This window comes from Mya arenaria, chromosome 4 (genome assembly GCF_026914265.1).
Source record: "Mya arenaria isolate MELC-2E11 chromosome 4, ASM2691426v1".
Lineage (NCBI taxonomy): Eukaryota > Metazoa > Mollusca > Bivalvia > Myida > Myidae > Mya > Mya arenaria.
The window spans coordinates 18,576,308-18,603,929 of NC_069125.1; the positions used below are offsets into that span (position 1 = coordinate 18,576,308).

At 34.9% G+C, this 27,622-nt stretch overlaps 1 protein-coding gene across 2 annotated transcripts in view; it reads left to right on the top strand.

Annotated features, from left to right (window-relative positions):
- Positions 1-6,136: 6,136 nt before the first annotated feature.
- Positions 6,137-27,622, top strand: part of LOC128231738 (TNF receptor-associated factor 4-like) — a 44,577-nt gene continuing 23,091 nt past the window's right edge. The window contains exon 1 of one of the 2 annotated variants that reach the window (XM_052944886.1): positions 6,137-6,334. In XM_052944886.1, coding sequence (XP_052800846.1) covers positions 6,192-6,334 — 143 coding nt within the window. In that variant the 5' untranslated portion in view covers positions 6,137-6,191. Of the gene's footprint in view, positions 6,335-27,099; positions 27,601-27,622 lie in introns of those variants that run through there. The other variant, XM_052944889.1, reaches the window with a different exon arrangement.

Here is a 27,622-nt window from a genome sequence, read left to right on the forward strand (position 1 = left end):
TGTCATTATGTTGTTGTTTTTATATTATTATTTCTTGTATATTTTAACCTTCGTCTGTGGGGAAAATAAAGAATATCTCCATTCATTAACATCCCAGTGTAAGAAAGTATCCAAATCTTAGAATACAAAAAAAAAATACCATTCTATTTAATATGATTTCAAAGGGCTTCGCAAATGTTTTTGGCACAATTTTTGTTTCCCAATGATGCATCGGTAAACACTTATATAATATTATTTTATTCTTTGATACCGAAATTGTAGAACAAAATACATTTAAAGTACAAGAAAAACTGGTTGTAAAGGGGTGTGAAGCAAAGAAATAAATAGAAAAAAAAACGATACCTTATTCACTCGTCCACAATGCCTCATTCTAAACCGGCGGATATTTAAACCTTTATTTAAACATTTTTAACTTCACGTGGTAATGTCTATCAACCAAGCAAGATACAAAGTTTTTTTTGAATCGAATAAGTAAATAACGCATTTCAAATTCTGGACTACAAAGACAATATTTCAGCATAAATCAACATTTGTAGAAGTGTTCCGGCCGTCAGTATTTTAGTTTTGACACTCCAAATTAGTTGCCACTCTTTATTTCTTAATAAAAAAACTCTGTCACAAGTGCATTTCACAAACCATAACAATTGCCTTACTTTAAGTGCCAAAAAGCTATTTCTATGAAATCCTTTTTGTACAATATTGACCTCCAAATTAGTGTCTGGTCAGTGGTCAAATACAAGCTCATAGATACAATTTCTTACAATAACTAACACTAATCATAAACAAGTTATGGTTGAAGACGTTAAAGTGACACTCTTAATCAAAAACAAAACATACACATGTTAAACAAACATAAATTTTGAGTGATAATTCTTTAACTACTTACTAAATAATGCAATAATGGAAAATATGAATTACTGAAAACAAGATTGTAACCGTGTATTTAACAGCTGAAAACGCAAAACTATTAAATGATTGGTGAATGCTAAAAGATTTACAGTGATCTACTATCGTCTTATAAGGTAGAAATGCCGAATTTTCTGCACATTTCATTCAAATTAAACTCGAAATCCTTCATAAGAACCATTGTTTTCTACCATTATCCATCCTTTCTGGTATATTTAAACACTTGCATTAATTGTGGTAAATCTTATTTGGGAGTGATAGTGCAACTTTAAGAAATTTTGCTATTTAGTCCATATGTTACAGCATTGACACTAAGGGTGTCCATGAACATATAGATAGAGAACGTGTTAATTTTATAGGTGAGCTTGAAGATCAAGAGCCGTTGAAGAGGCAGAGGCGGAGGTACATTGTATATGCGACCTTTCAAGTAATATATATGAAACGGCTTAGTGTCCAAAGTCTGTAAAAGAATCAAAAGGGTGGTAACTTGAATAGATGAGATTCAAGGTCAAAAGCCATTGAAATGAAAACACACTTTAATGGCTCAAATCCTAGATAATTATATTTATGATTACAAGCAGATGGGGAGGTAGCTTGTACAGATGAATTTGAAAGTATCAAACCCTTGAAAAAGCGGGGGGGGGGGGGGGGGGGGGGTAACTTGTCCATTTGATCTTTGAGGTTTCAAAGTGCGGGGGTGGGGTTAATGGGTAACTGGTATAATGTAAGGGTAAGGGTTTGAGTCGCCGAAACACAAAGGAGTTCCGTTAGGGCTGTTACATCGTGTCTTCGGCCTTACGCGAAAGGGCGAAGACTGGAAGGGACGACGACGAAGATACTACAGAACGAAAGTAAGAAGGCGAAGACGCGATAGTACGAATGTGACGGAGCAAATGTAAGTTAGCCACTTTACGCTGTTCTGTCAGGGTTATCGTTTCTTCGCCCTTATGCGAAGGAGCCAAGACGGTAAGGGACGACGGCGAAAGCACGAAAACAAGAACAAACAAAGGTGAATGAGCGAAGGGACGTAGGCGAAGACACGAAGAAGATGCATTGTAACCACTATAACAATCCAGCTACTTATTTAACTCTTACAATAAATGACATCCATTGTTATGACAGTAAAACTACATTACTTCTTACACTGTCTGACATTGTTACCATTGTAACACTAAAGCTACTGTAATTCTTACAGTGTCTGGCATCACAACCACAGCATCAGCACAGCTACTGTAATTCATTCACGGTCGGACATAACCACATCAACAGTACAGCTAGACAGTGTCTTACATCACTACCGTAGCTATCGAAATATGTACACTGTCTGACATCACCACCGCTGCAACAGTACAGCTTATGTGACCCTTACACTGTCCGACATCACCACCGCTGCAACAGTACAGCTTATGTGACCCTTTCACTGTCCGACATCACCACCACTCCAACAGTACAGCTTATGTGGCCCTTACACTGTCCGACATCACCACCACTCCAACAGTACAGCTTATGTGGCCCTTACACTGTCCGACATCACCACCACTCCAACAGTACAGCTTATGTGGCCCTTACACTGTCCGACATCACCACCACACCAACAGTACAGCTTATGTAACCCTTACACTGTCCGACATCACCACCACTCCAACAGTACAGCTTATGTAACCCTTACACTGTCCGACATCACCATCACTCGTCCGACATCACCACCGCTGCAACAGTACAGCTTATGTTACCCTTACACTGTCCGACATCACCACCGCTCCAACAGTACAGCTTATGTAACCCTTACACTGTCCGACATCACCACCGCTCCAACAGTACAGCTTATGTAACCCTTACACTGTCCGAAATCACCACCGCTCCAACAGTACAGCTTATGTAACCCTTACACTGTCCGACATCACCACCGCTCCAACAGTACAGTTTATGTAACCCTTACACTGTCCGACATCACCACCGCTCCAACAGTACAGCTTATGTAACCCTTACACTGTCCGACATCACCACCACTCTATCAAAACAGTTACCATCATTGTTACATAGTCCAAATTATTACACTGTCCGAATTCACAACCACAGTAACAGATCAGCTACTGTCAATCTGATTTATCTTACATGGCCCTGGTATCCATATTACTAGTAAACCATAATTGTCCCATGTTCTTCTTTGAATAAACCAAAGCCGGAAATTGAATCCCGTTCCTACTGAGTGATAGGAATGCTTCTGTATACCAGTACAGGGCACCAAATAACATCACACCTATTTAACTCTAACTTTAGCCAACGACACATCCATCGCAATGTACACTATGAAACTTCCAAGGTCTGTCATCAGCACAGCCAGTACAATTCTAATATCACAATCATTGTGTATATCCTGTTCCAAAGATATAGTTTTGGGTAGCAGAACTTTTTTTATCGGCAGGATCAGTATAAGTAGTCGTGTGAGATGCATAGCTGTAATAGAAATACTTCAAGCATTCCTTTCAACTAATTTATAGAATCATATTTACTATTTAGGCATATATGTTTGATTGGGGCTTTACATTCCAAAAATTGAATAATTTGCTCTTGATCCGGTTTTTTTTTGTGTTCAGTATTTATTGCCTACGCCTTGTATACTCAGTACTGGTATTCCATTTTACTCCTACAGTCTCTGTGTATGTATTTTATTTTTTATTCTTGTAAAGCATTTAATACTGCAATGCTTGCAAACAGACAGGTTTCCTGTGCTGCTATTGAACACAGATGCGCGTGAACGCCCTTGAAAAGGCAGAGGGAGGGGTACATAACTTGTACAGGTGAGCTTTAAGGCATCAAACCCTTGGAAAGGCTGATGGGAAAGTACGTGTAGCTTGTATAGGTGAGATTGAAAATCTCAAGCCATTGTCAAAACAGTGGTGTTGACACTGGTATAGATGGGCTTGAAGGTCCAAAGTCCAGAGGGGATGTTATTTATATAGTTGAGCTTGAAGGTATCAAACTTCCTTGAAAGGGCAAAGGGAAAGAGAACTTGTATTTATGAGTTCCCACCCTTTGAAAAAGCTAAGGGGTTAACCTGATTAGATAAGCTACAATGTCATGAACCCTTGAAAAGGCAGAGGGAGGGGGACTTGTATATGTGAGCTAGAACGGCTTCGTGAAGGTCGGAAGCTCTTGAAAAAGGCGGAGGGAGATGTAACGTTTATACATGAGCTTGTAGGTCCAAAGCCGTTGGAAAAGTACAGGATAACGTATTTTGTATAAACTAGTTTGAATTTCCCAAGCCGTTCGAAAGTCAGACGCGGGAGGTAATTTGAGTAGATGGTATTGAAGATATAAAGCACTAAAAAGAAAAAGGGTGGGTTAGCTTGTAGACTTTAGCACGAAAATCCAAAGTTCTTAAACACAAATGGCTAGGTAACTAATGTGAGTGAGCTAGAAGATCCCAAATCCCGAAAGCTCGAGAAGGTGAGCTTTAAGGTTTCAATCTCTTGAACAGGCAGAGGGGAGGTAACTTGTTCACATATACTGATTTCCAAAGCTTTTGAAAAAAGCATAGGGAGGGGTAACTTGTTAAGGTGAGCTTCGAGGTATTATGCCCTTGAAAAGACAGATGGGAAAGTAGCTTGTATAGATGAGCTTGAATGTCCCAAGCCATTGTCAAAACAGTCCGGTGGTGAAACTTGTATATGTCACGTATGTGGATAAGGCAGAGGGAGGGGTAATTTGTATTGTTGAGCTTGAATGTTTTAAGCCGTTGAAAAGTCAGAGGGTGGGGTATATTTGGGCCGGAATGTCCCACGGCTGTATGTGAGCTTGAAGGTCCAAAGCCCTTGGAAAAAGCAGAGGGAGAGGTAACTTGTATAACTGCGCTTGAAGGTCCTATGTCCTTGAAAATTCAGAGGGGGAGGTTACTTGTATAACTGCGTCTGAAGATCCCACGTCCTTGAAAAAGCTGTGGGAGAGGTAACTTGTATAAATGGGCCCAAAAGTCCCAAGTCATTGAAAGGGCTGAGATGAGGGTTGCTTGTTTATATCGGCCAGAATGTCCCAAGTCATTGAAAGAACTGAGAGGAAGGTTACTTGTTTAGATGGGCCTGAATGTCACAAGTCATTGAAAGAACTAAGAGCAAGGTCCGAAGTCATTGTAAAAGCAGAAAGGACGGTTAATTATACGGTGAAGGTATCAAGCCCTTGAAAAAGAAGATTGTTACTTGAGGTAACTTGTGTAGGTGAAATTGAATTTCCAAAGCAAAAAACAGAGGTTGTTGTGACTTGTTTAGTTGAGCTTAAAAGTACCATGCAATGGAAAGGCGATGGTTGCGGTGACTTCTTTAGGTCAGCTTGAAGGTCCCAAGTACGTGAAAAATCTGAGGGGAATGTTATTTGTAAAGCTGGGCTTGAAGGTCCATGGTCCTTAAAAAGCAGAGGGGGGAGATAACTTGAACAGATGAGATTGATGGTATCGAACCCTTGAACAAGCATAATGGGTATTTTGAATAGAGCAGCTTGATCAGAGTTCGTTGTGTAAGTTGTTTCCCATTTTGGATCTAAATATATGCTTGTACGAGTTGCCTCCCTTTGAAAGTCTCACCACGTGTAAGCTTCAAACTTTGGACCAGATATTAATTTATAACACTTAAAGCGAGGTTTTAGTCCAATAAACTTTGTATTATTCAGGTTGCTTGCAAGTTAAAAAGAACGTTTTCTATATACAAAATTGATAACTGCTTGTCATTTCATTGGCTCTTTAATGAAAAAAATTATTACAACAACTGCCCCATTACATCTTTTTCCCATTCTCATTAATAAGCCATATACTTTATTAATTTGAAGGGCGAGATCGGAGTTTATACTGAGTAGAACGGGTCGATAAACAAATTAATGCACTGTTCTTGTATTTCGTTTATTATACCCGTAATTCTCTATTTAATGACACTTAAAGCATATTGATTGGGTTCATTATAACTGCGATAACAGTTGCTGTAATATAAACCAATTTCTTTGAATAGACTTCCGTTCTCAATATGAAAAAGTGAGCAGAGTAAATATCGTCAATGCTGTTCTGCGCGTAAATTGAGAAAGAAACGAATAATTAAAGTGTTAGCCATAAAATGCACGAGTCTTCTAGGCTACATGCCGATTGCCCGGTCCATTAACGCCAATAATTTATAAATAGATGCACGACCATTGGACAATATCGGTGACGTAATTTTCCCACGCGCTGTCATTGCGCCTCGCTTCTGTTATGAGTAGGTGAGTAAACTAATAGTGGTTTGACAAAATGTGAATTTTAAACAAAAATGAGTGGATTTAAGAGTTATTTTGTGGACAAAATACGACGAAGATGCATTTGTATGCTGTGTAAACTTCCTATGAAAGATCCAGTGATTATAACTTCATGCGGACATAGATATTGTGATTTATGTTTACAAGAATATCTCAGGTTAGTAAAGATTTACTACACTAAAGTGAAAGTAGAAATGTCGCATAAAATACATGTCAAATCATTTAAACACATACAACTTGTAAAGTTTTGAGTAGTTTGTAGTTTATTATTATTATTATTATTATCATTCTTTTTTGCTTATCTAAACAACAACTCATCATTATAAGTATTTATATAAATAAATATATCTATATATGAATGCTATATATGATGATATAATCATCTGATCATCATCTGATTTGAGGGTGCCCTCTCCTTATGTCCTTGTCCTTATGGTTGTACGTGGTCGAATTTTCTACATTTTTTGTATGACAAATCATTCATGGATTAGAAGAATCACGTTTTGAACGTCCATTATTTTAGACTAATGCGCATCCATTAATCATAATGTTATTTAAATTGTCAGACACGATTCAGGTAAAAAAATGAAGGAGTTACCGAATTATGATTTTTTTTTTAATTTTCTGCTTACCATAAACCAAACTCTTTGACAGTCCCCAGGACTCCTTGAAAGCCCCTAAATACTGGTTCAAAAGGGGGTGGGTGTACTTTTAGCCTTACTGATATTGATTGAAAAATTCACTGATTATATAAATATATTAAAAAAAAAAATTCACGCCTTCTAACTGATTTAGGAGTGCCACACAGACATGCAAATGATTTCTCATTCAAATTTGTATATGTACTTATCCACTCGCTTGTGGTTGTAGTCATAAATTGTGAACTGATGGTTTTAAACGGTCTGTTTATCTTGATGTTATATACAATGTAGGTGTATATAAGTAATCTGTATACGCCTTCAATTTATCTGTAAGTTTTATTTATCTCACTTAATGGCATATCAGTATTTAATTTTACTATATTTGTTGCATTTTTTGCTATTTTTATGTGCAAAATTACATTTCTTCGACTATAATATTGATAAAAGGAATATATGTCATTGTTAAATCTTGTGACTTACGACTAAATTAAAAAAGCAGGTCAATTTCAGTCAGTAAATATGTAATGTATGTGTAATTACTTTCTATTTTCTGCGTCTGATGTAATGTGGGAATTATATAAAGTTATATCTGTAGCTTTTTAATTTCAAACCATATTTTTGTAAGATAACAGCACATGTTTAATGTGTGTAAACAGACTATTTAGATGGAAGCTTTTTGCAAACTGTCTGCATGGTATACGATTTTGACATGAAATGACCTTTTAATCTTCAAACTACCACTTAAAGTAACAATTGATCTTTACACTTACATGATTATATCTGGCATTATTTTAAATTAAGATAAAGATTTAAGTGCAGAAAAAATAAAACTTGAACTATCCTTGCCTGATTTTATTTATTTTTGGCTAAGTGTCACAGAAAAGATTAACTTTTGCACTATATGGTGACCTTAAATCTCACTTTTTACCGATGTTTTTGAATTATAATGATATCCCCTGTGTCTTAAGCAGGAAATTGTGGTATTAAAATAATATTGGTTGCTAAGTTATGAACGGAAGAGTTTCATCGATTCAGGGTATCGAGTGTTATCTCAATGCTCAATAAATAACAAGGTATTTCATAAAAAAATATTACTTTGTGACTCTGAACTTTTGGTATCATGGTTTTTTTTGCAAAGGATTATTTCAAGCCATTATAATAATTGTTTGAAAAAGAAAAATTGCAAAAAAGGAAAAATAATTATCTGGATAAGTTAGTTTTTAGCTGACTGTTGGTTTGATGTATAAATATAATTATATGTATAGCGGGGAAAAAGAAAGTTTGCCTTAAAGAAATTGTATAAGAAAACTTCAAGCCTTTGATGATAATTAACATATTACAATTGATGATCACCTGCAGTCATTGAAATTAGACTTTTGGATGAACAAGCCTCTGAGTCTTCTTACAAATCTATCAAGAAGCCCCTGCTATATAAAATCCAAGTTGGGCAATTTTAGCACGGGAAGCATTTTACCAGTGCACTGTGGGCTTGCAGGCTTGTGCTTATTTCGCCCACTGGATTACCTCTAGTCTATTAAAAATAAATATATTACTGTGATACAGGGAGGTACTACCTCAATTATGGAGACAATTCTCAAAATGAAGTCATTTTAAAAATTTATATTTCTATGCACCAGTCATTATTTTGTAACCATTTCCGGTCCGGGGAACAGCGGGGACATTGACTTTCTGTCCAGCCATGCCCAGGGACATTCTGCTGGTAAAATCCCCGCCAAATGCCCCCCGCACCCCAGGGACCCTAGGTAAGGCCCATCCCCCACAAGATTGGCTCGAATACAAAACCACCACATTCATCCGGCACTGGTGGGCCACCTGGAAGGTTAAAACACGGCCCATTTCTTAGGCTATCCCTGGTATACCACCGGACCTGGGGTGGCTGTGGTTACAATTGACTGGTGCACTTTTGTTATATAATATTTCAGTATATACTTTATATATTTCATCAGACACATGCAGATTAGGTTGCTGTACTAAAATAGGATATGCGTAGATAAGGAATGATTTTTTCTATGTCTATATTTATAAACACATCGATTGACATGCAAATGTATCCAAAAATAGTGGTTTAACATGAAACCAGAAACAATTTTGTTTTGAAACCACTTCTAGATTTATGCATGAATTCAAATTTTAATATTTATGTTTGAAAATGAAAATTGAAGAGCTTGATAATAGAAATTAAAGTGCTCAATGATAGAACTATGGTACAAAGTCACGCTGAAGTGTTTGAATTTTGCTCCTCATTTCCTGTGTATATACACTTGAATATCTGTGAAAAGGGAACACTAAAGGCACCAAACATCTGTGAAATGGCGACACCACAAGTACCGAATATTTATTTTCTACTCTTCTTCTTCCTGCCACAGCTAATAATTCAGGTGTGTACAGTGCCTGAAGGGCCCCTCTTCATTTTGTAGGGTTGTACGTCTGTAGATTATTTACCTTAATTTGTGAACACTTTGTTTAATGCCGCCTAAACCCCTTCAAATACCTTTGTTTTTGTTATTATGTTTTTTGCAAACAAAAACACCTTTTATTTGAAAAGAATTTTATGACTTTTGCACTAAAAAAACAAATGGCCAAAAATGGTAAAAAAAGACTGATTTAATGCTTAAATATGTAATAATGTATTTTTGCAAAAAAATGTTGGCAATTATGATTGATTGGCAAGTCTGAATTTTACCTGAATAGGGAAGGGTGGGGAAATGGCACATCCAGCAATCGTAAAAATCTTGGGAAATAAAATCTGTCCATGTCTTAAAATTTATCTGTGTTCTTATATTGTATGGTAGTTTTAATGACAACTCATGACAGTCACAGAAAATTACCAGTGTGTGTAATTACCATGGGATATATTTTGTTATAAATGCATGCTACGTCGGAAGGCAATATTTTGCTTCAAATAAAGACTTTAAACAAAATAACTTTTCTTTTCCTTCACTATTTTGAATAAAACAAAAGGCAGTCTTATAATGCCACCAAAAGTCAGCCCCGGCTTCGTTTTAATACCGGAGTTTGGTAAGGTGTTTAGTTTCTTCAAACTGTTCGACAAACCTGTTTCCAAAATAATGTTTTGACAGTGCTCCATGAGGCGGTGGTTTTGTGAAAGGTTTGTCGAAGTGTTTTTAAAAAATCTTTACTCTCAATCAAACTCTCAGTGGTAAAAAGACTGAAGGCAGTGCTAGGCCTCTGTAAGCGGCGTAGACTACGCTATGTTTATTTAAATAGTAAAGTTATCTTTGTTTAAAGTCTGTATTCAAAACAAAATATTGCCTTCTGAGGAAGCATTTATGACACAATTAATCACAAGGTATACACACTCTGATTACAGAGGAAATGAGATGAAAAAATGTACATGATACAGAATCCATTTTCTTAATGTCTTTCAATGTAAAGCTGTTACTTCACTGATGAAATAGCTCTAACCAGAATTCCACCTACAGCGAAATTCATTAGTCAAGACACCATCACTATTGATTGCAGAGGGAAATTGAAAGTTCCATCTCAGCTCAAGACTACTGATGGTAGGATGGTTGCATTGATGTACCTGTCAGATAGACCCTCTTTAATTACTAAATCAATCCAGGTACACAGATTAATAATTGATGTACAACAAAACTTGTGCTGATCTGAGGTACAGATCAAAGCTTTGCTCTAATAATCAGAATTAACCAGAAGTTATGGAGAAAAACTATTTTGCTGCTTAGTAAAAATAAAAGTAGAATATTATGCTTTCCCTTGTTAAGAATGCAGCCTATAAAGGCTTGATACTCTACAGCTACAGCCTGTTAAAATTGCTACAACAAGTTTACCTTACCCTTAATAACAGCTATGACAATTTAGCGTTGCCTTCAGCTATAAACAGTTTACATGGCCCTACAGCTACAGCTACTTTAAATTGTCCTACAGCTGAAATCATTTTACATGGCCTGACAGTTAAAACCAGCGTTAATCATGCCCTACACCAACAGCCAGTTTACATGGCCCTATAGCTACAGCCAGTTTACATGGCCCTATACAGCTACAGTTTACATGGCCCTACAGCTACAGCCAGTTAACATGGCCCTACAGCTACAGCCAGTTTACATGGCCCTACAGCTACAGTTTACATGGCCCTACATCTACAGTTTACATGGCCCTATAAGGCTACAGTTTACATGGCCCTACAGCTGCTACAGTTTACATGGTCCTACATCAACAGTTTACATTGCCCTACAAATACAACTGATTTACATGACCCTACAGCTACAAGTTTACATGCTCGTACAGCAACAACCAGTTTACATTGCCTTACATCTACAACCAGTTTACATTTGCCTACAGACTACAGCCAGTTTTCATGGCCCTACAGCTTCAGTTTACAAGCTTTGCCCTACAGATACAACCAATTTACATGGCCCTAGTTTACATAGCCCTACATCTACAACCAGTTTACATGGCCCTATAGCTACAGCCAGTTTACATGGCTCTACAGCTACAGTTTACATGACCATACAGCTACAGTTTATATGGCCCTACAGCTACAGTTTACATGACCCTACAGCTACAGTTTACATGGCCTTACAGCTACAGGTTAAATGGCCCTCCAGCTACAGTTTACATTTGCCTACAGATACAACAAATTTACATGGCCCTAGTTTACATGGTTATACAGCTACAACCAGTTTACATTACCCTACAACTACAACCAATTTACATGGCCCTCCAGCTACAGTTTAAATTGTCCTACAGATACAACCAATTTACATGGCCTTAGTTTATATGGCCCTACAGCTACAACCAGTTTACATGGCCCTACAGCTACAACCAGTTTACGTGGCTCTACAGCTACAACCAGTTTATATGGCCCTACAGCTACAACCAGTTTATATGGCCCTACAGTTACAACCAGTTTACATGGCCCTACAGCTACAACCAGTTTATATGGCCCTACAGTTACAACCAGTTTACATGGCCCTACAGCTACAACCAGTTTATATGGCCCTACAGTTACTACCAGTTTACATGGCCCTACAGCTACAACCAGTTTATATGGCCCTACAGTTACAACCAGTTCACATGGCCCTACAGCTACAACCATTTTATATGGCCCTACAGCTACAACCAGTTCACATGGCCCTACATCTACAAACCAGTTCACATGGCCCTACAGCTACAACCAGTTTACATAGCCCTACGGTGACAATAAGTTTACATGGCCCTACAACTACATCTAGTTAACATGGCCCTACATATACAACCACTGGTTACATTGCCCTAAAGCTACAAGTAGTTTGCATGGCCCTACAGCTACAATAAGTTTATATGGCCCTACAGCTACATATAGTTTACATGGCCCTACAGCTACAACTATTTTACATGACCCTATAGCTACAGCCAGTCACATACATGACCCTACAGTTACAACTAGTGATCCTGGCCCTACATCTTTAACCAGTTTTAACATTGCCTTACAACTACAACCAGTTCATTACATAGCGTTACAACTACACCCAGTTAGCAGGGGATTTATGTACATCTACAACCAGTTTACAACATTGCCGTTACAGCTGCCCTACATGTTTCCAGATTCAAGTCAGTAAAATATTAGAGCAATTAGACTTTAACCAAGTTTTTCCTGAACAAATTGTTTCTGTTTTTGCATTGGAGAATAAGGAAAATATGATTTAGCGCTCAAAAATTCTTCATTTCAAGTTAAACTGCCATCAGTTGGAAGATAAATGAAGTTCAAATAAGGTATCAAATGACTAGAATTTATTATTGTGTAACAAAGTACATTTTGAAAAGGTAAGATTACACCAAATCTTTGTTGCATATCTCAATATTGATTTTGTTCAGGAAAATAATGGCATTCTGCCTCCCTAGAGATAAAAGATATCTTTTTTATGGACTCATAATCATTGTCATTTGCTTAGGTTGGAATGCAAATAAGCATTGTTAAAGATAGCCCATAAATATTTAATAATAAATTAATGGAATGAATCCACAACATTCTGCTGGTGTTGACAATTTTAAATTACAGATTGATTCTGATAACCTTTTGAATACAGTAGATTTATCATCCCAGACAGTGATAAAGCAATTTTGGTAGTTTATTATGCAGATGGTGTTTTCCTGTTTTTTGGTCTTCCAGTATTTCAACCACTGCCGCCATTTTTTGACCGAAGCCGAAGCATATTGAGTGTTGATGATTTCGATTGTGCCTTGTTGCAAACCAAGAACCAAACAAAGAAGTTAATAAAATGCCGTTACAGATGCATCATATTTATTTGTTTATCCCCGCCAATCAACATTATGATTTCATATCGGAAATGGCGGACTTTTGGCGATGTTATGTGACATCAAATATCAATGTGGGATCGACTAACTATCGCTAAGGCAGGGGCGGGGCGGGGCGGTAGATGGTAGGGTGAATAGGGAAATGTCAGGCTTCATCCCGGATATTTTTTGCTCATGTACTTGCCACACATATTTTACTACAAAAATATGTATTTTTGTCGAGCAAATGCATTATAGAGCACTATCTAAAATAAACCTTAGGGGCAGACCAGCTGTCATTGTTACAATGCATACGATAATGAATGTCTTATTTATACATCGCGCACATGGAAAATATGTATTACTCTAATGCCTGATTAATGTAGAAAAATGCTGGCAACATATTGCATGTTTCTTTTCAGTGTCCTCGGACATATGCTTCTACATGAATTTATATAAAATAACTAGACATTACTGAGACCAGCCCATGCATGTTCAAGAAGTTCACATATGAAATATCAATTTATATATGTGAAAATATATTAGATAACTACATGCATTATATACTAAGACTGACGTGCATGCAAGAAGTACACATATACAATATCATCCCTAATTTATATGAAATTTTGTATTATGGTTTTGCATATAAATAGACAAAAGAAATTGAACCAAGATTTGAAATGAAAGAAATTTTTAGAATTGAGATACAATTTTTTTTCTTAAATGGGGCAGACATTTGGATTTTGAAGTAGTAATTCAAGGTTCAAATACTTCCATTGGTAATTGTCTATTCCTTGTGTTCTGCCAGTAGGCCAATGTCTTGACTTTTTGACATCACTGCATGTACACAAATAACAAATACCAGTAGTAATTTCAAAAATCCCCCAAAACTTGGACCAGGTATGTCAGAAATTTCAGTTTAGAAAAAACAAATGTCTGGCGATTCATTTGTATTTGCATGCTTTTGCATTCATGCAGAAGCAAAAGTCAGAAAGTCTGAGACTGATGCCAAAATTCTGGATTCTCCAGAGGTCATTCTGACTTTGAGTCGCCAGTTAAAAGTAAGTCTCAAAATGGACTGAATAACTTCACGAGGATTGAAGGTAAGGAAGGATTAAGTATTATTATGGCATAGTATGGTATAACACTGCTTAGGAAAGGTTTATTCATTTCGCTTCTTGTTATATTTATTATGGCCTGGTATTCAGATTTCATAATTTCAAATATTGAAAAGAAAATGTTTGTATACCTATTCTTTAAATTCAATTTATATTACTCAACAAATAACGATCCTAATAATTTAGAATAAAAACTTGTCGGTAGGATTGTTGAAATATAAATAAATAATTTGTTCAGTGAAATGTACAAACATAATGAAGCTGTTGTATATATATATATTTCAATAAGGCTTAGATAAATGGCCCATCAATTATATTTGATTAATTTTGTATGCCTCAATTAAATGAATAATGCTGAGCAGGGCAAAAAAAAAATTATTTCCATTTATATGATTAACAATACCAGACTTTCTGTCTGTTAGAAAGTGGCTCATATACTTACTTACATTAAGTGTCTATGTAAATATTGAACAAAATATGACATTTCAGATTAACATTGTTGACATTAGTTTAATGTATTTTAAAGGATATAAAAGTATATATACTTTGCATTTGTCAGAATAATACAAATATGTACTGGTACGAATAATTGGAATGAATTTGAGTAGCACGTTGTTGCAGAATGTTGCTCACCTAGGCAACAGTGGTAGTTTTAGATATATTATTCCAGAAACTGTTTTCAAAAATACTGATCTTTGATTTAGATTTATTCAAACTTTTAATGAACTAAATTCTGTTGACAAATTTGTACCCACAATGTTTCGTAACAAACCGCACCACTTGCACCACGCCACTCGCAGAAGTGGTGTAATGCTTTAATTTGGCAAGGGCCTTTTTTGTGCAATTTTTTAGTTTTAGCCAAATTTCCACTTGGTTTATGATTTGTTAAGCCATTGTTTAATACAAAGATTGGCCCACAGCTGTTAATTAGTTTTAATTCCTGAATATAAAACCCTCACACACGAAATTTAAGTGATTTACAGTATATTAGTCCAAGGACTGTTTGCATACTCTTGGACATTTAAACTGAGAAGTAGTTTGATTGGTTAATAGTATTTGAAAGGTTTTTTACTTAGTATCTGATATAGCAAAAATGACAGCGGAGTATAGGTGAGTACAAAGTTTAGAATTTTTAACAAATCTTTTATTTATAAACAACAAGAACCTGATTCTCAGCGTTGCTTTGCTAAATAAACCATTTTCTGGTGCTTTTATTAATGAACCATTTTCAGCTGAATTGTCAGTCATATTGAGGTAAAACATCAATCAAAATTGCTACTGATAAATTACATTTTAAAGTTTAAATACAAAATGTTTGAATATTTTCTAAGGTTGTCGCGAGACCTTTTATTAATATAGACATTATTTTATTCAAGAAACAAATTCATAAAACTGCTATATAATCATGGTAAAAAATTGTTTTATTACCTCCCTTTGATAGATCATAATTGTAAACTTCATTATGATGTTATTCAAACATGTAATCGATGCAAAAATAATATGATGGTTAATTAATACAAATTAAACATCTTAAAAATAATCTTGATGTCTAAAATGCACATCTTTGTATCCTTAAATGGTGCATGATTTACACTTAGGACTAAAAGAGTAATGGCCCTTTTAAAAAAAAATTAATTTGTTAATGATTGTAGGGTTAAGATTTTATTGAATTCAATTTTGATTTATTTTTAACCATGGCAACATTTTATCGGCAGCCATAGGAAATGGGGAAAAAAATCTAATTCAATTTCTGATGTTTGGCCCGGAAGTGATGGCTTTTCATATTCCTTTGATATATATTGTCCTAAATTCTGTCTATTCTATGGCATGTAAATTTGTTCATGTATGGCTCATTTGATACCAAAAACCTTTAACAAGTTGTTGTGGTTAACTGAAATTACTTTAAATTAACGGGTTCTGATACTTTGTAAAAACAGGAAATTATTTGCACATTATTTGTTGAAATCGAAGTCAAACTAAAGTTATTGTTACGGTGAACTGATATTAGATTAGAATACATTTGATACACATTTTTGATTGTACATTAGCACAAAAGAAAAAAGATAAGAACAGAATTTTCACACAGGAAAGAAACTGTATAACACATGATTAATTGTTTATTCCTAACAAAGGAGAGAACTTTTTCATGATTTTATTCGTTTGATGTAAAATGGACTAAAATTTAAACAGTTTAAAAAAAAAAAAAAAAGCTAGCAACAACTTGTCATGTCTCGGTGTTTAAAAATATACTAGTTCTGTTTAAAAGTGAAATTATAGACTCTGAAAATATGAATAATATTTATAGCCACAGATAGCTATGTCAAGGCTTGGTGTTGAAATATTTTAACCCTCATGACTTTCGGTCCAGACAATGGCGGGTAAAGTCTCCGTCATGCGGGGACAAACTGCTGTTAAAATCCCCGCCAAATGCCCCCGCACTCCAGGATACCTAGGTAAGGCCCACTCCCTGCTATTTTCGGCGCAAAGACAAAACCACCGTATTCACTCGGCACAGCAGGGCTACCCAGAAGATAAAAACACGGCCCATTTCCCCCGCTATCCCGGGTATACCCCCCCATAACTTTGGGGGCCGTGGTTACAATTGACTGGTGCATTAAGCAAGTGTAATGAATCATCACTCCAAAATCTACTGCCTTGGTTTCTAGATACATTATGCGAAACCATATACAACATGCTTTAAGCTCCAGGGGATCGAACCCAAGACCGTATGGGTGAGAGACGAACACCTACATCATCTGACAGTCTAGAGACTGATAAACTTGATTTTGAAATAAGAAATAGTTATTATTTGGCCATCATAGCAAAACTTTAAGTACCTTCCATGGCTGAGAGTGTAAGATAGGTTCATCCCAACCCGAGCGTAGGGTGTTTTGCGGAAACAAGGTTTATTGAGTTTCCGCAGAACACCCTGTGCGAGGGTTGGAAAGAACCTATCTTACACTTTTGGCTATTTAAGATACTTTTGCTCTTATAGTCACTTGCGGTTTGCAGTATTAAACTAACAAGATTTGAGACAACCGTTTCAGCTGTACTTAATGTTTCTTTAAATATGTGGGCACATCATCAAATATTTCACATTTAAAAGTTAATAATGATCTTGTTAATCACTTTGTTAACTTAAGTTCTGAACAATCGGCCTAATATCTCGATCGTACGTTGCTGTAGACATTGTTTATAGTTTTTATATCAAATGTCTGACCATATACGAGACATTTGTCTCGTTAACAGTTACCTTGAAAATAAAAAGTAGCGGTTTAAAATCGTTTTATAACACTGGACACATTCATTGTTCTTTTGATTACTTATTGATAATTAACATGTGTAATAAATGATTTATCACCAATTGACAAATGTCATCACTTTATTATTATGGTATGAACAAATAGCTCTCTGACCCCAGGGTAATGTGTCTGACTTCAGGTTAATTTTGTCTCCTTTTGTTGTCAAAAAAGCATGAAAAAAACCCATCTGAAGATCTAGATCAATCATCTAAATTTAATTGGCACCTTTGGAAGTCATAGTTATATAGCAGGTGAAAATCTATAATGACCTTTTTTCAAACTATTAATTTTTTTAACTTGAACCAATAAAAATGATGTTTTTGAATCACTATTATAAAAAAATATATATTATTAACTTAATTATAATATTTAAAGACAAATTAATCAGAAAAACACACCAATATTTTTTAAAGTTCATGCAGTGAACATGATTGTATATAAAATGACCATAATTATTTAAATTTGGTAACACGAAATATGACAAATAAGTGCTATTATCTGCTTAGTCATACCAACAAACCATTTATCATTATTTCAGAAAATAATTCACAATTATTAATGGTCGTTGTCTCTGAATCCATGTGCAGGTCCATTAAGGTTAGATAATTTGTTCATTGTTACTTAGCCTTAGGTGACATCTCAATTAATAAAAGGGAGGTAATGTTATTTTTCTACCTCTCGGTCAGTTTTGGTCATTCTTGCGGTCACCTGTTTAATGTACCAATGTTGTCCGATGTTGATAAAAGAAAGAGATAATAAGTGAATACATTGTTTTATTGCTTAGAATGAAACCAAATAAAATGTTTACGATGTTGGATACATATGTTTGCAAAGGTCAAGTGTATGAGTATCCTACCATAAAAGCGACTCCGTTTATTAATTTAAGATTATAATTAAAAGCAGCTACGTTTATTAATTTAAGACTAAAGTCAAGAGTGTTCAACATTTCTGGTATGGCAGTGTTCATTAAATTATAAAAATTCAATAATAAGTTTAATTTATTTTATTTATTCATAATCAAGTTTTGGGTATATACGGGAACCTACATGCTTTAATAATGTAAGTAAATGTCTTGTTATATTTTGACATTTTATACTAAATATATAATTTATGTTTCAAAGATTTATTTACAATGAAAAAAGTTGTTTTTCTTCAGAAGACATATTTTTTGTTTGACTTATAATTAATTTAATTAAATTTTGTTTTCTAATATTCAGACTTTTTCATGAAAAACTGATGATGACCATTTCTTTGTACTCCATGCTTTTAAAAAATATTTAATGCCATTTTTGTTATCCTTTTTATTGGCAAATTTGACAACTTGTTGTCTTAATTGTGATAATGATAAAATATTGAATAATAATATTACTTATACTTATTTTTAATTTGCTACAGATTAACAAAATGCTTAGCTCCCCTTTATTAACATGTTAAATATAATTATGCCACTATAAAGGACGTGTACACTAGGCCACATCTTAAGTTGTAATTATCAGTTCAGCTAACTAATTGTCTCCCGTCTATGTCATTGTTGTCGGAATAATTTATAAGTCTGGTTATTTTTGTTCATGAACATTTAAAGAACTAATACGGTCATGAACTTTTCACAGTCAGATCTTGAAGTAAAAATGAGAGGTTAAAATATGGAGGAAAAGTGGATATGAATAGTTCATGAACAAATCAAGTTTATTAATGGTTCATGAATTGGCAGTTATATTGTTGTTCATGAACCATTCATGAATACATGACAGACCACTGACCATTTCAAGAACTGTTTATGAACTGATGTGATGTTCATAAATTATTCATGAACTTATATTTTAAGAACTAATCAAGGTATAGTCTTGTTTGTACATCAGGGATTTTAAGGAATTTTTTATGAATTGTGGATGTGAATTGTAAGATTGTTTATTCTGTGTTGCAAAACCATTTAGTTTTGTAAGTACATGCTTATAAAATATTTTAAGTGGTCTTCATTGTATGGTTTAAACTATTCACTAACTTGGCCAGCCACTGTTTATATGTACTGATTCACCTGATTAAAATCAATAAATGCTGACTGCTGATTTAATGAAACAAATGTATTGGAAAACTTGAGAAATACGCAGCCTTCTCATCGGACAAAATATAATGTTGACCACTAAGCTTGGCAAAGTAATGCCAAGCCTAACTTTCTCCATCAAATAAAGTTTATTAATTTGGCTTGAATAAAAATCTGACCATATGCCCTCAAGTACCATTTGTGAAACACTTCATGAGATTTTTGTGGCCCTCGACAGATTTCTTTGTTGGCTAATGAATCTATTTCACCTTTGATCTCAAAAATATAATAAAATAATTATGACCAGATAGTTTATAGTTCATCTGTATTAGCATTTTTATTTGATCACCTGTTTATTTTGAAGTGGTTGCTATGGAAACAGCAGGTGATTTACCGTTATCAACAGAACAATCTAATTCCTTTATCCTGTTTTGGAATTTTCTGTATCGATGAGTTTCATTGACTTTTAACCCGTATTATTTTGTCAATCATAGCTATTTCACCTGTTAATAGTTTGAATGCTCCTTTTGTCATAAAACTTGGTATTTGGACCCAATCGCCATAAAATTATGGATCAGCTTTATGAATTTTTAAATGAGTATCATTTTGATGGCTTAAATTAGAACGTTTGCATGATGCTTAGCATTAGAAAGACTATCCTTAGGAGGTGTGCTGCTAATTTTTTGCTTCACTTGGTTCGGACAAAAAAACTGTTATTGTGCGTCCATAAACATCTGTCCAGTTTTAAAAACATCCTTTTGAAATCAACTAGAGAAAATGTCAAAGTATTTTGATAAATGAACGTGCAAAATGTACAAGATATCAAATTCATACATTTTAGTAATAGTTAGCTGACATGAAGTAAAATCTTAAAGATTAAGAATGGGTGGAGTGATCGTAAGGTACCAGCCCTTCTTAATGATTAAGGTATTACTTCAGGTAAAGTTACAGACTCATTGGCTTACAAATCTGACGCTGCGAGCGGTATCAGGTGAGTGACATGAGGCGGACCTATAAGCACCCGCTAAAGTTTAAATTCTTAGGATTGCCTTTCTGCAATTTCATAGGCTAAAAATGTAGGTTGTATTCTTAAATTCCTTACATTGACAAACATAATATGCTCTTCTGTGACAAGTTATGTAACTAATGCATACATATAGTCAGATTTATTGCCCTTTGTATACATAGAAATTATAACAATTTTTATGTCTTTATAATTGTTAATAATTTAAAACCATTCAAGATAATAAGGTCATTTTACCTAAAATTAATGTTTGGAATATGAAACAAATGATACAGATTTAACAAAGAAAAATATGAGTTAAACCATATAATCATTGTCCACGTCAGTCTGCTTTGGTCATCCAGAAATAATGGTGTGAAGTGAACTATTCGCTTCAGGACTAACATCCATTAAATTTCGCCATTAATATCTAAAATACAGTCTTTTGAACGTTAATATTGAGCCATGTTGCTTTGTTTCAGGTTAATTTATTCTAATTTGCTGTCATTTTTCCTCTGATTTTGGGGGGTCATTTTTGTCAGGTTTTTCAAAGTCAACAGTTGTGCAATATAATGTCATCTTCTGGTGAATAAACAGCTGTGACATTAAGTATTATTCAATTTCCTTACTTTTTGATTCAACAAACAATCAAAAGAAAAATGTTTTCATGATGCTGTGAATAAGGTTGCAACATATTGTCACTGATACAGAATCAAGTGAGAAAAACTGATAATGGCACCTAATATTTCATGATGAGAAATTAACTGACACAAAGCTATTTTACTGCCATAATATGTAAACAATTAGTCATATAAATCAATTCTCAAAATGGAGGCTTTATTAAGAAAATTAACTTGAAGCAATTACTTCTTCAGCTGCTTGCCTAACATTAGAAATATATAACAGTGAATTTGATGTGTTTTCTTTTTTCCATTTTTGAAAGAGTTATTGCCCTTTACTTATTTTACATTTAAAATTGGTTTCTTCGCAACTAATCTTACGTTTTTCATGCGATTTCTACCTAACTTTCACAGATTGATGATCATAAAGTGAAGCAGCGCATATTGTCGGGCTTTCCGGATTTGACCATTTTTGAAAGAGTTATTACCCTTTGCTTATTTTACATTTTACATTTAAAATTGGTTTCTTCGCAACTCCTCTTACATTTTTCATGCGATTTCTACCTAACTTTCACAGATTGATTATCATAAAGTGAAGCAGCGCATATTGTCGGGCTTTCCAAAATTCACCATTTTAGAAAGAGTTATTGCCCTTTGCTTATTTTGCATTTAAAATTGGTTTCTTCGCAACTGCTCTTACATTTTTCATGCGATTTCTACCAAACTTTCACAGATTGATGATCATAAAGTGAAGCAGTGCATATTGTCGGGCTTTCCTGATTCGACCATTTTTGAAAGAGTTATTGCCCTTTGCTTATTTTACATTTAAAATTGGTTTCTTCGCTACTGCTCTTACGTTTTTCATGCGATTTCTACCAAACTTTCACAGATTAATGACTATATAGTGATGCAGCGCATGTTGTCTGGCTTTTGTGATTCAACCATTTTTGAAAGAGTTATAGCCATTTGTTTATTTTTATATTTGAAATTGGTTTCTTCGCAACTCCTCTAACGTTTTTCATGCGATTTCTACCAAACTTTCACAGATTGATGACTATATAGTGACGCAGCACATATTGTCGGGCTTTCGCGATTCGGCCATTTTTGAAAGAGTTATTGCCCTTTTTTTACATCTAAAATTGGTTTCTTCGCAACTCCTCTTATGTTTTTCATGCGATTTCTACCAAACTTTCACAGATTGATGATCATAAAGTGAAGCAGCGCGTATTGTCGGACTTTCCTGATTGGACCATTTGTCAAAGAGTTATTGCCCTTTGCCTATTTTACATTTAAAATTGGTTTCTTTGCAACTCCTCTTACGTTTTTCATGCGATTTCTACCAAACTTTCACAGATTGATAATCATAAAGTGAAGCAGCGCATATTGTCGGGCTTTCCCGATACGACCATTTTTGAAAGAGTTATTGCCCTTTGCTTATTTTACATTTAAAATTGGTTTCTTCGCAACTGCTCTTACATTTTTCATGCGATTTCTACCTAACTTTCACAGATTGATGATCATAAAGTGAAGCAGCGCATATTGATGGGCTTTCCGGATTTGACCATTTTTGAAAGAGTTATTACCCTTTGCTTATTTTACATTTAAAATTGGTTTCTTCGCAACTCCTCTTACGTTTTTCATGCGATTTCTACCTAACTTTCACAGATTGATTATCATAAAGTGAAGCAGCGCATATTGTCGGGCTTTCCAAAATTCACCATTTTAGAAAGAGTTATTGCCCTTTGCTTATTTTACATTTAAAATTGGTTTCTTCGCAACTGCTCTTACATTTTTCATGCGATTTCTACCAAACTTTCACAGATTGATGATCATAAAGTGAAGCAGTGCATATTGTCGGGCTTTCCTGATTCGACCATTTTTGAAAGAGTTATTGCCCTTTGCTTATTTTACATTTAAAATTGGTTTCTTCGCTACTGGTCTTACGTTTTTCATGCGATTTCTACCAAACTTTCACAGATTAATGACTATATAGTGATGCAGCGCATGTTGTCTGGCTTTTGTGATTCAACCATTTTTGAAAGAGTTATAGCCATTTGTTTATTTTTATATTTGAAATTGGTTTCTTCGCAACTCCTCTAACGTTTTTCATGCGATTTCTACCAAACTTTCACAGATTGATGACTATATAGTGACGCAGCACATATTGTCGGGCTTTCGCGATTCGGCCATTTTTGAAAGAGTTATTGCCCTTTTTTTACATCTAAAATTGGTCTCTTCGCAACTCCTCTTATGTTATTCATGCAATTTCTACCAAACTTTCACAGATTGATGATCATAAAGTGAAGCAGCGCGTATTGTCGGACTTTCCTGATTGGACCTTTTGTCAAAGAGTTATTGCCCTTTGCCTATTTTACATTTAAAATTGGTTTCTTCGCAACTCCTCTTATGTTTATGACTATAAAGTGATCCAGCTCATATTGTCAGGCTTTTGCAATTTGACCTTATTTGAAAGAGTCATTGCCCTTTCTTAATTTTACGCATTTCTTATGTTCCTGAGAAACTACCCTTACCATTGATTGTATTTCATTACAAAAAATGCCCCATGAGGCGGGGGATATAGCTGTCTGTGTCCGCTCTTGTTACCATAACTGGTAAAGCTGTTACTGTTGCTACTGACACTGCCGTTACTGTTGCTACAATTAATGCCGTTACTGTTGCTATTGTTAATGGGTTCTGGTGTTACTGTAAATGCTGTTCCTGGTGCTACTGTTACTCAGGTGTTTAAACTGTTACTCAGGTGCTACTGTTACTCAAGTGGTACTGTTACTCAAGTAACAGTGCTACTGTTACTCAGGTGCTACTGTTACTCAGGTGCTACTGTTACTCAAGTGGTACTGTTACTCAAGTAACAGTGCTACTGTTTCTCAGGTGCTACTGTTACTCAAGTGGTACTGTTACTCAAGTAACAGTGCTACTGTTACTCAGGTGCTACTGTTACTCAAGTGGTACTGTTACTCAAGTAACAGTGCTACTGTTACTCAGATGCTACTGTTACTCAGGTGCTACTGTTACTCAAGTGGAACTGTTACTCAGGTGCTACTGTTACTCAAGTGGTACTGTTATTCAAGTGGTACTGTTACTCAGGTGCTACTGTTACTCAGGTGCTACTGTTACTCAGGTGCTACTGTTACTCAGGTGCTACTGTTACTCAGGTGCTACTGTTACTCAAGTGCTACTGTTACTCAAGTAACAGTGCTACTGTTACTCAGGTGCTACTGTTACTCAAGTGGTACTGTTACTCAAGTAACAGTGCTACTGTTACTCAGGTGCTACTGTTACTCAGGTGCTACTGTTACTCAAGTGGTACTGTTACTCAGGTACTACTGTTACTCAAGTGGTACTGTTACTCAAGTGGTACTGTTACTCAGGTACTACTGTTACTCAGATGCTACTGTTACTCAGGTGCTACTGTTACTCAGGTGCTACTGTTACTCAGGGGGTACTGTTACTCAGGTGCTACTGTTACTCAGGTGCTACTGTTACTCAGGTGCTACTGTTACTCAAGTGCTACTGTTACTCAAGTAACAGGTGCTACTGTTACTCAGGTGCTACTGTTACTCAAGTGCTACTGTTACTCAAGTAACAGTGCTACTGTTACTCAGGTGCTACTGTTACTCAAGTGGTACTGTTACTCAAGTAACAGTGCTACTGTTACTCAAGTGGTACTGTTACTCAGGTGCTACTGTTACTCAAGTGGTACTGTTACTCAAGTGGTACTGTTACTCAGGTGCTACTGTTACTCAGGTGCTACTGTTACTCAGGTGCTACTGTTACTCAAGTGGTACTGTTACTCAAGTGGTACTGTTACTCAAGTAACAGTGCTACTGTTACTCAGGTGCTACTGTTACTCCGGTGCTACTGTTACTCAGGTGCTACTGTTACTCAGGTGCTACTGTTACTCAAGTGCTACTGTTACTCAAGTAACAGTGTTACTGTTACTCAGGTGCTACTGTTACTCAAGTGGTACTGTCACTCAAGTAACAGTGCTACTGTTACTCAGGTGCTACTGTTACTCAGGTGCTTCTGTTACTCAAGTGGTACTGTTACTCAAGTGGTACTGTTACTCAAGTAACAGTGCTACTGTTACTCAGGTGCTACTGTTACTCAGGTGCTACTGTTACTCAAGTGCTACTGTTACTCAGGTGCTACTGTTACTCAGGTGCTACTGTTACTCAAGTGCTACTGTTACTCAAGTAACAGTGCTACTGTTACTCAGGTGCTACTGTTACTCAGGTGCTACTGTTAATGCCGTTACTGGTGTTACTGTTAATGCCATTACCATTGCTACTGTTACTATCATTACTGGTGTTACTCTTTGTTCAATAGGACATTTATACGGTATGCTGTATGTACTGTTGCTACTGTAATGGCCATAAACTAACTGTTTCTGTTGTGATTGTTAGCTATTGTTTCTTGGCCGTTACTGCTACTGCTACTGCTGATGTTATTCATGAAATGTCCTCAAGTTTATACAACCTACTCCATTTGTCACCATTAAAATGTAAAACCATTGTAATCTTGATTGTATTTGGGTGGTCTCTTACAGTGGCTGAGATCGCAAAAGAAAACCTATTAGTTAAAAAATCTCCCATATATGTTTTGAAATATATTGTTTCAGATTATTTCATTCAAAAGTATGTTTTATAAAAAAAATTTTTATATGCTCCAGTTGTTTAAAGTCATGTTTGTACAGTGAAACAAATGATTTAGGAGTTTTTAAAGTAATTGCTCAAAAAATAGTTCACATAGTTTTCTTTGTAATCATGTAGAAATTGTAAACCAGTTCAATTAACCAATCAATGTTTGATTAAACTTCAGTCAAAATATCTGCCATAAAAGACATTTTTACTTAAAAATGCATTAACAGAATTAATAGCAATAAAAGTATCAATTTTCTTTTTGTAGTGGAAATTTAAAATTGTGAGAAAATGATTAACATTTTCTTGATTTTTCAATAAGGTGTAATTTGTGTGAAGTTTTACTTATAGATTAATTCTGTCATGAGAACATTAAAAGAGCAGTAAAATTACAGAAAATTAATCAGTTTTGCAGTGCACCTGTGAAATGACTAGGTGAAAAACAAGAAAAGCTTCAGATATTGTAAAAAAATTAATAATTTGTAAATCTTATTAGGTTAATCAAATTATAATAATAGTAGTAATAATAATGATGTATTATTTTGGTATTATTTTAACTTGATAAGTATTATTTCTTTCAAATAAATTTAATTAATGATAACCAATGAAATTATGCATCTGTAATATTATTTGTATATTATTATTTTTTTAACAGTTATTTATATATATAAGAATTTTGCTCTTTTTTTAAATCATTTTATTTTTAACATAACTATAGAATCATGTGCACCATAGAGACAAATTTAATGGCAATATATATAATACCTATAATAAAAGTATGAGCATATGTTTTGCATATTTTCACTTTTCACATTTTGGCACTTATATGGTAATTGACATTGAATGGTTTTCTATAAGCCCCTGCTGGGGACATGTCCCGCTTAAATCGGCAGGTGTAAAATCTGGCCCCTTGCATGATGTTACATCCCACTTTAGGGGTCGTGTGACAGGAGATAGTTATCTGTTCATTTAATAGGGGACAGACGCTGATTATTGACTATTCGCACTCTTTACACATTTAGGTGAAATCTGTGTTTAAATAACATTAAACTGGGGTTTTAAACCATGGAACAATGAATTGTATTTGAATAGTATTAAGTTGGTAACATCTTAAATACATCTGTCTAGTTTGGTTCTTTGTCATGTAAAATTGCCCTCGCGTGTTCTTTAAGTAATTCAATCTCTGGGTTCACTTGTTTGTTTTTGGTAGCAGGGATAAAAGGAGTCGGAGTGGCTGTGCATTTTCAGTTTCTTTCAAAATGTGGTTAAGTACTCTTTCAAATGCTTAATTGAACTGTTACTCTGATTTATAATAGAGTTGATTGGTGTGAAATATTTACATGGAAGGGATAAAATGTTGACCACGGTTGCGACATTTTTCACAAGTCCACTGTAAATGTTTACATAGACGTGCGAAAGTTTTGGGACTGTCAATGTTCAATTGATTTTAGTAATTTAAAATTTATTTGATGTTGCATTATTGGCGTCAATATCTGAAACAAAAGTGCTTTTATAATATACTGTTTCTTGTTATTGGACAGTCAGTGACATTTCACAAATATTTTTCAATCTAATTGTTCTTAAAAGTTGTTTGGAAGTGTTAGTTGTTTCACAAACTGAAAATATTGATAGACTGTAAGTGGTGAAGTGAAACATTGGGCCAAGTTTGAGTATGACAGCAGTCACTGAAATTATGCCTGTGCTCTCAAAAAGTGAGCTTATAAAAGCTAGTATGAAGTTTCTGGATAAAGTGAAAATGTAAGTACAAAAAAATAATATT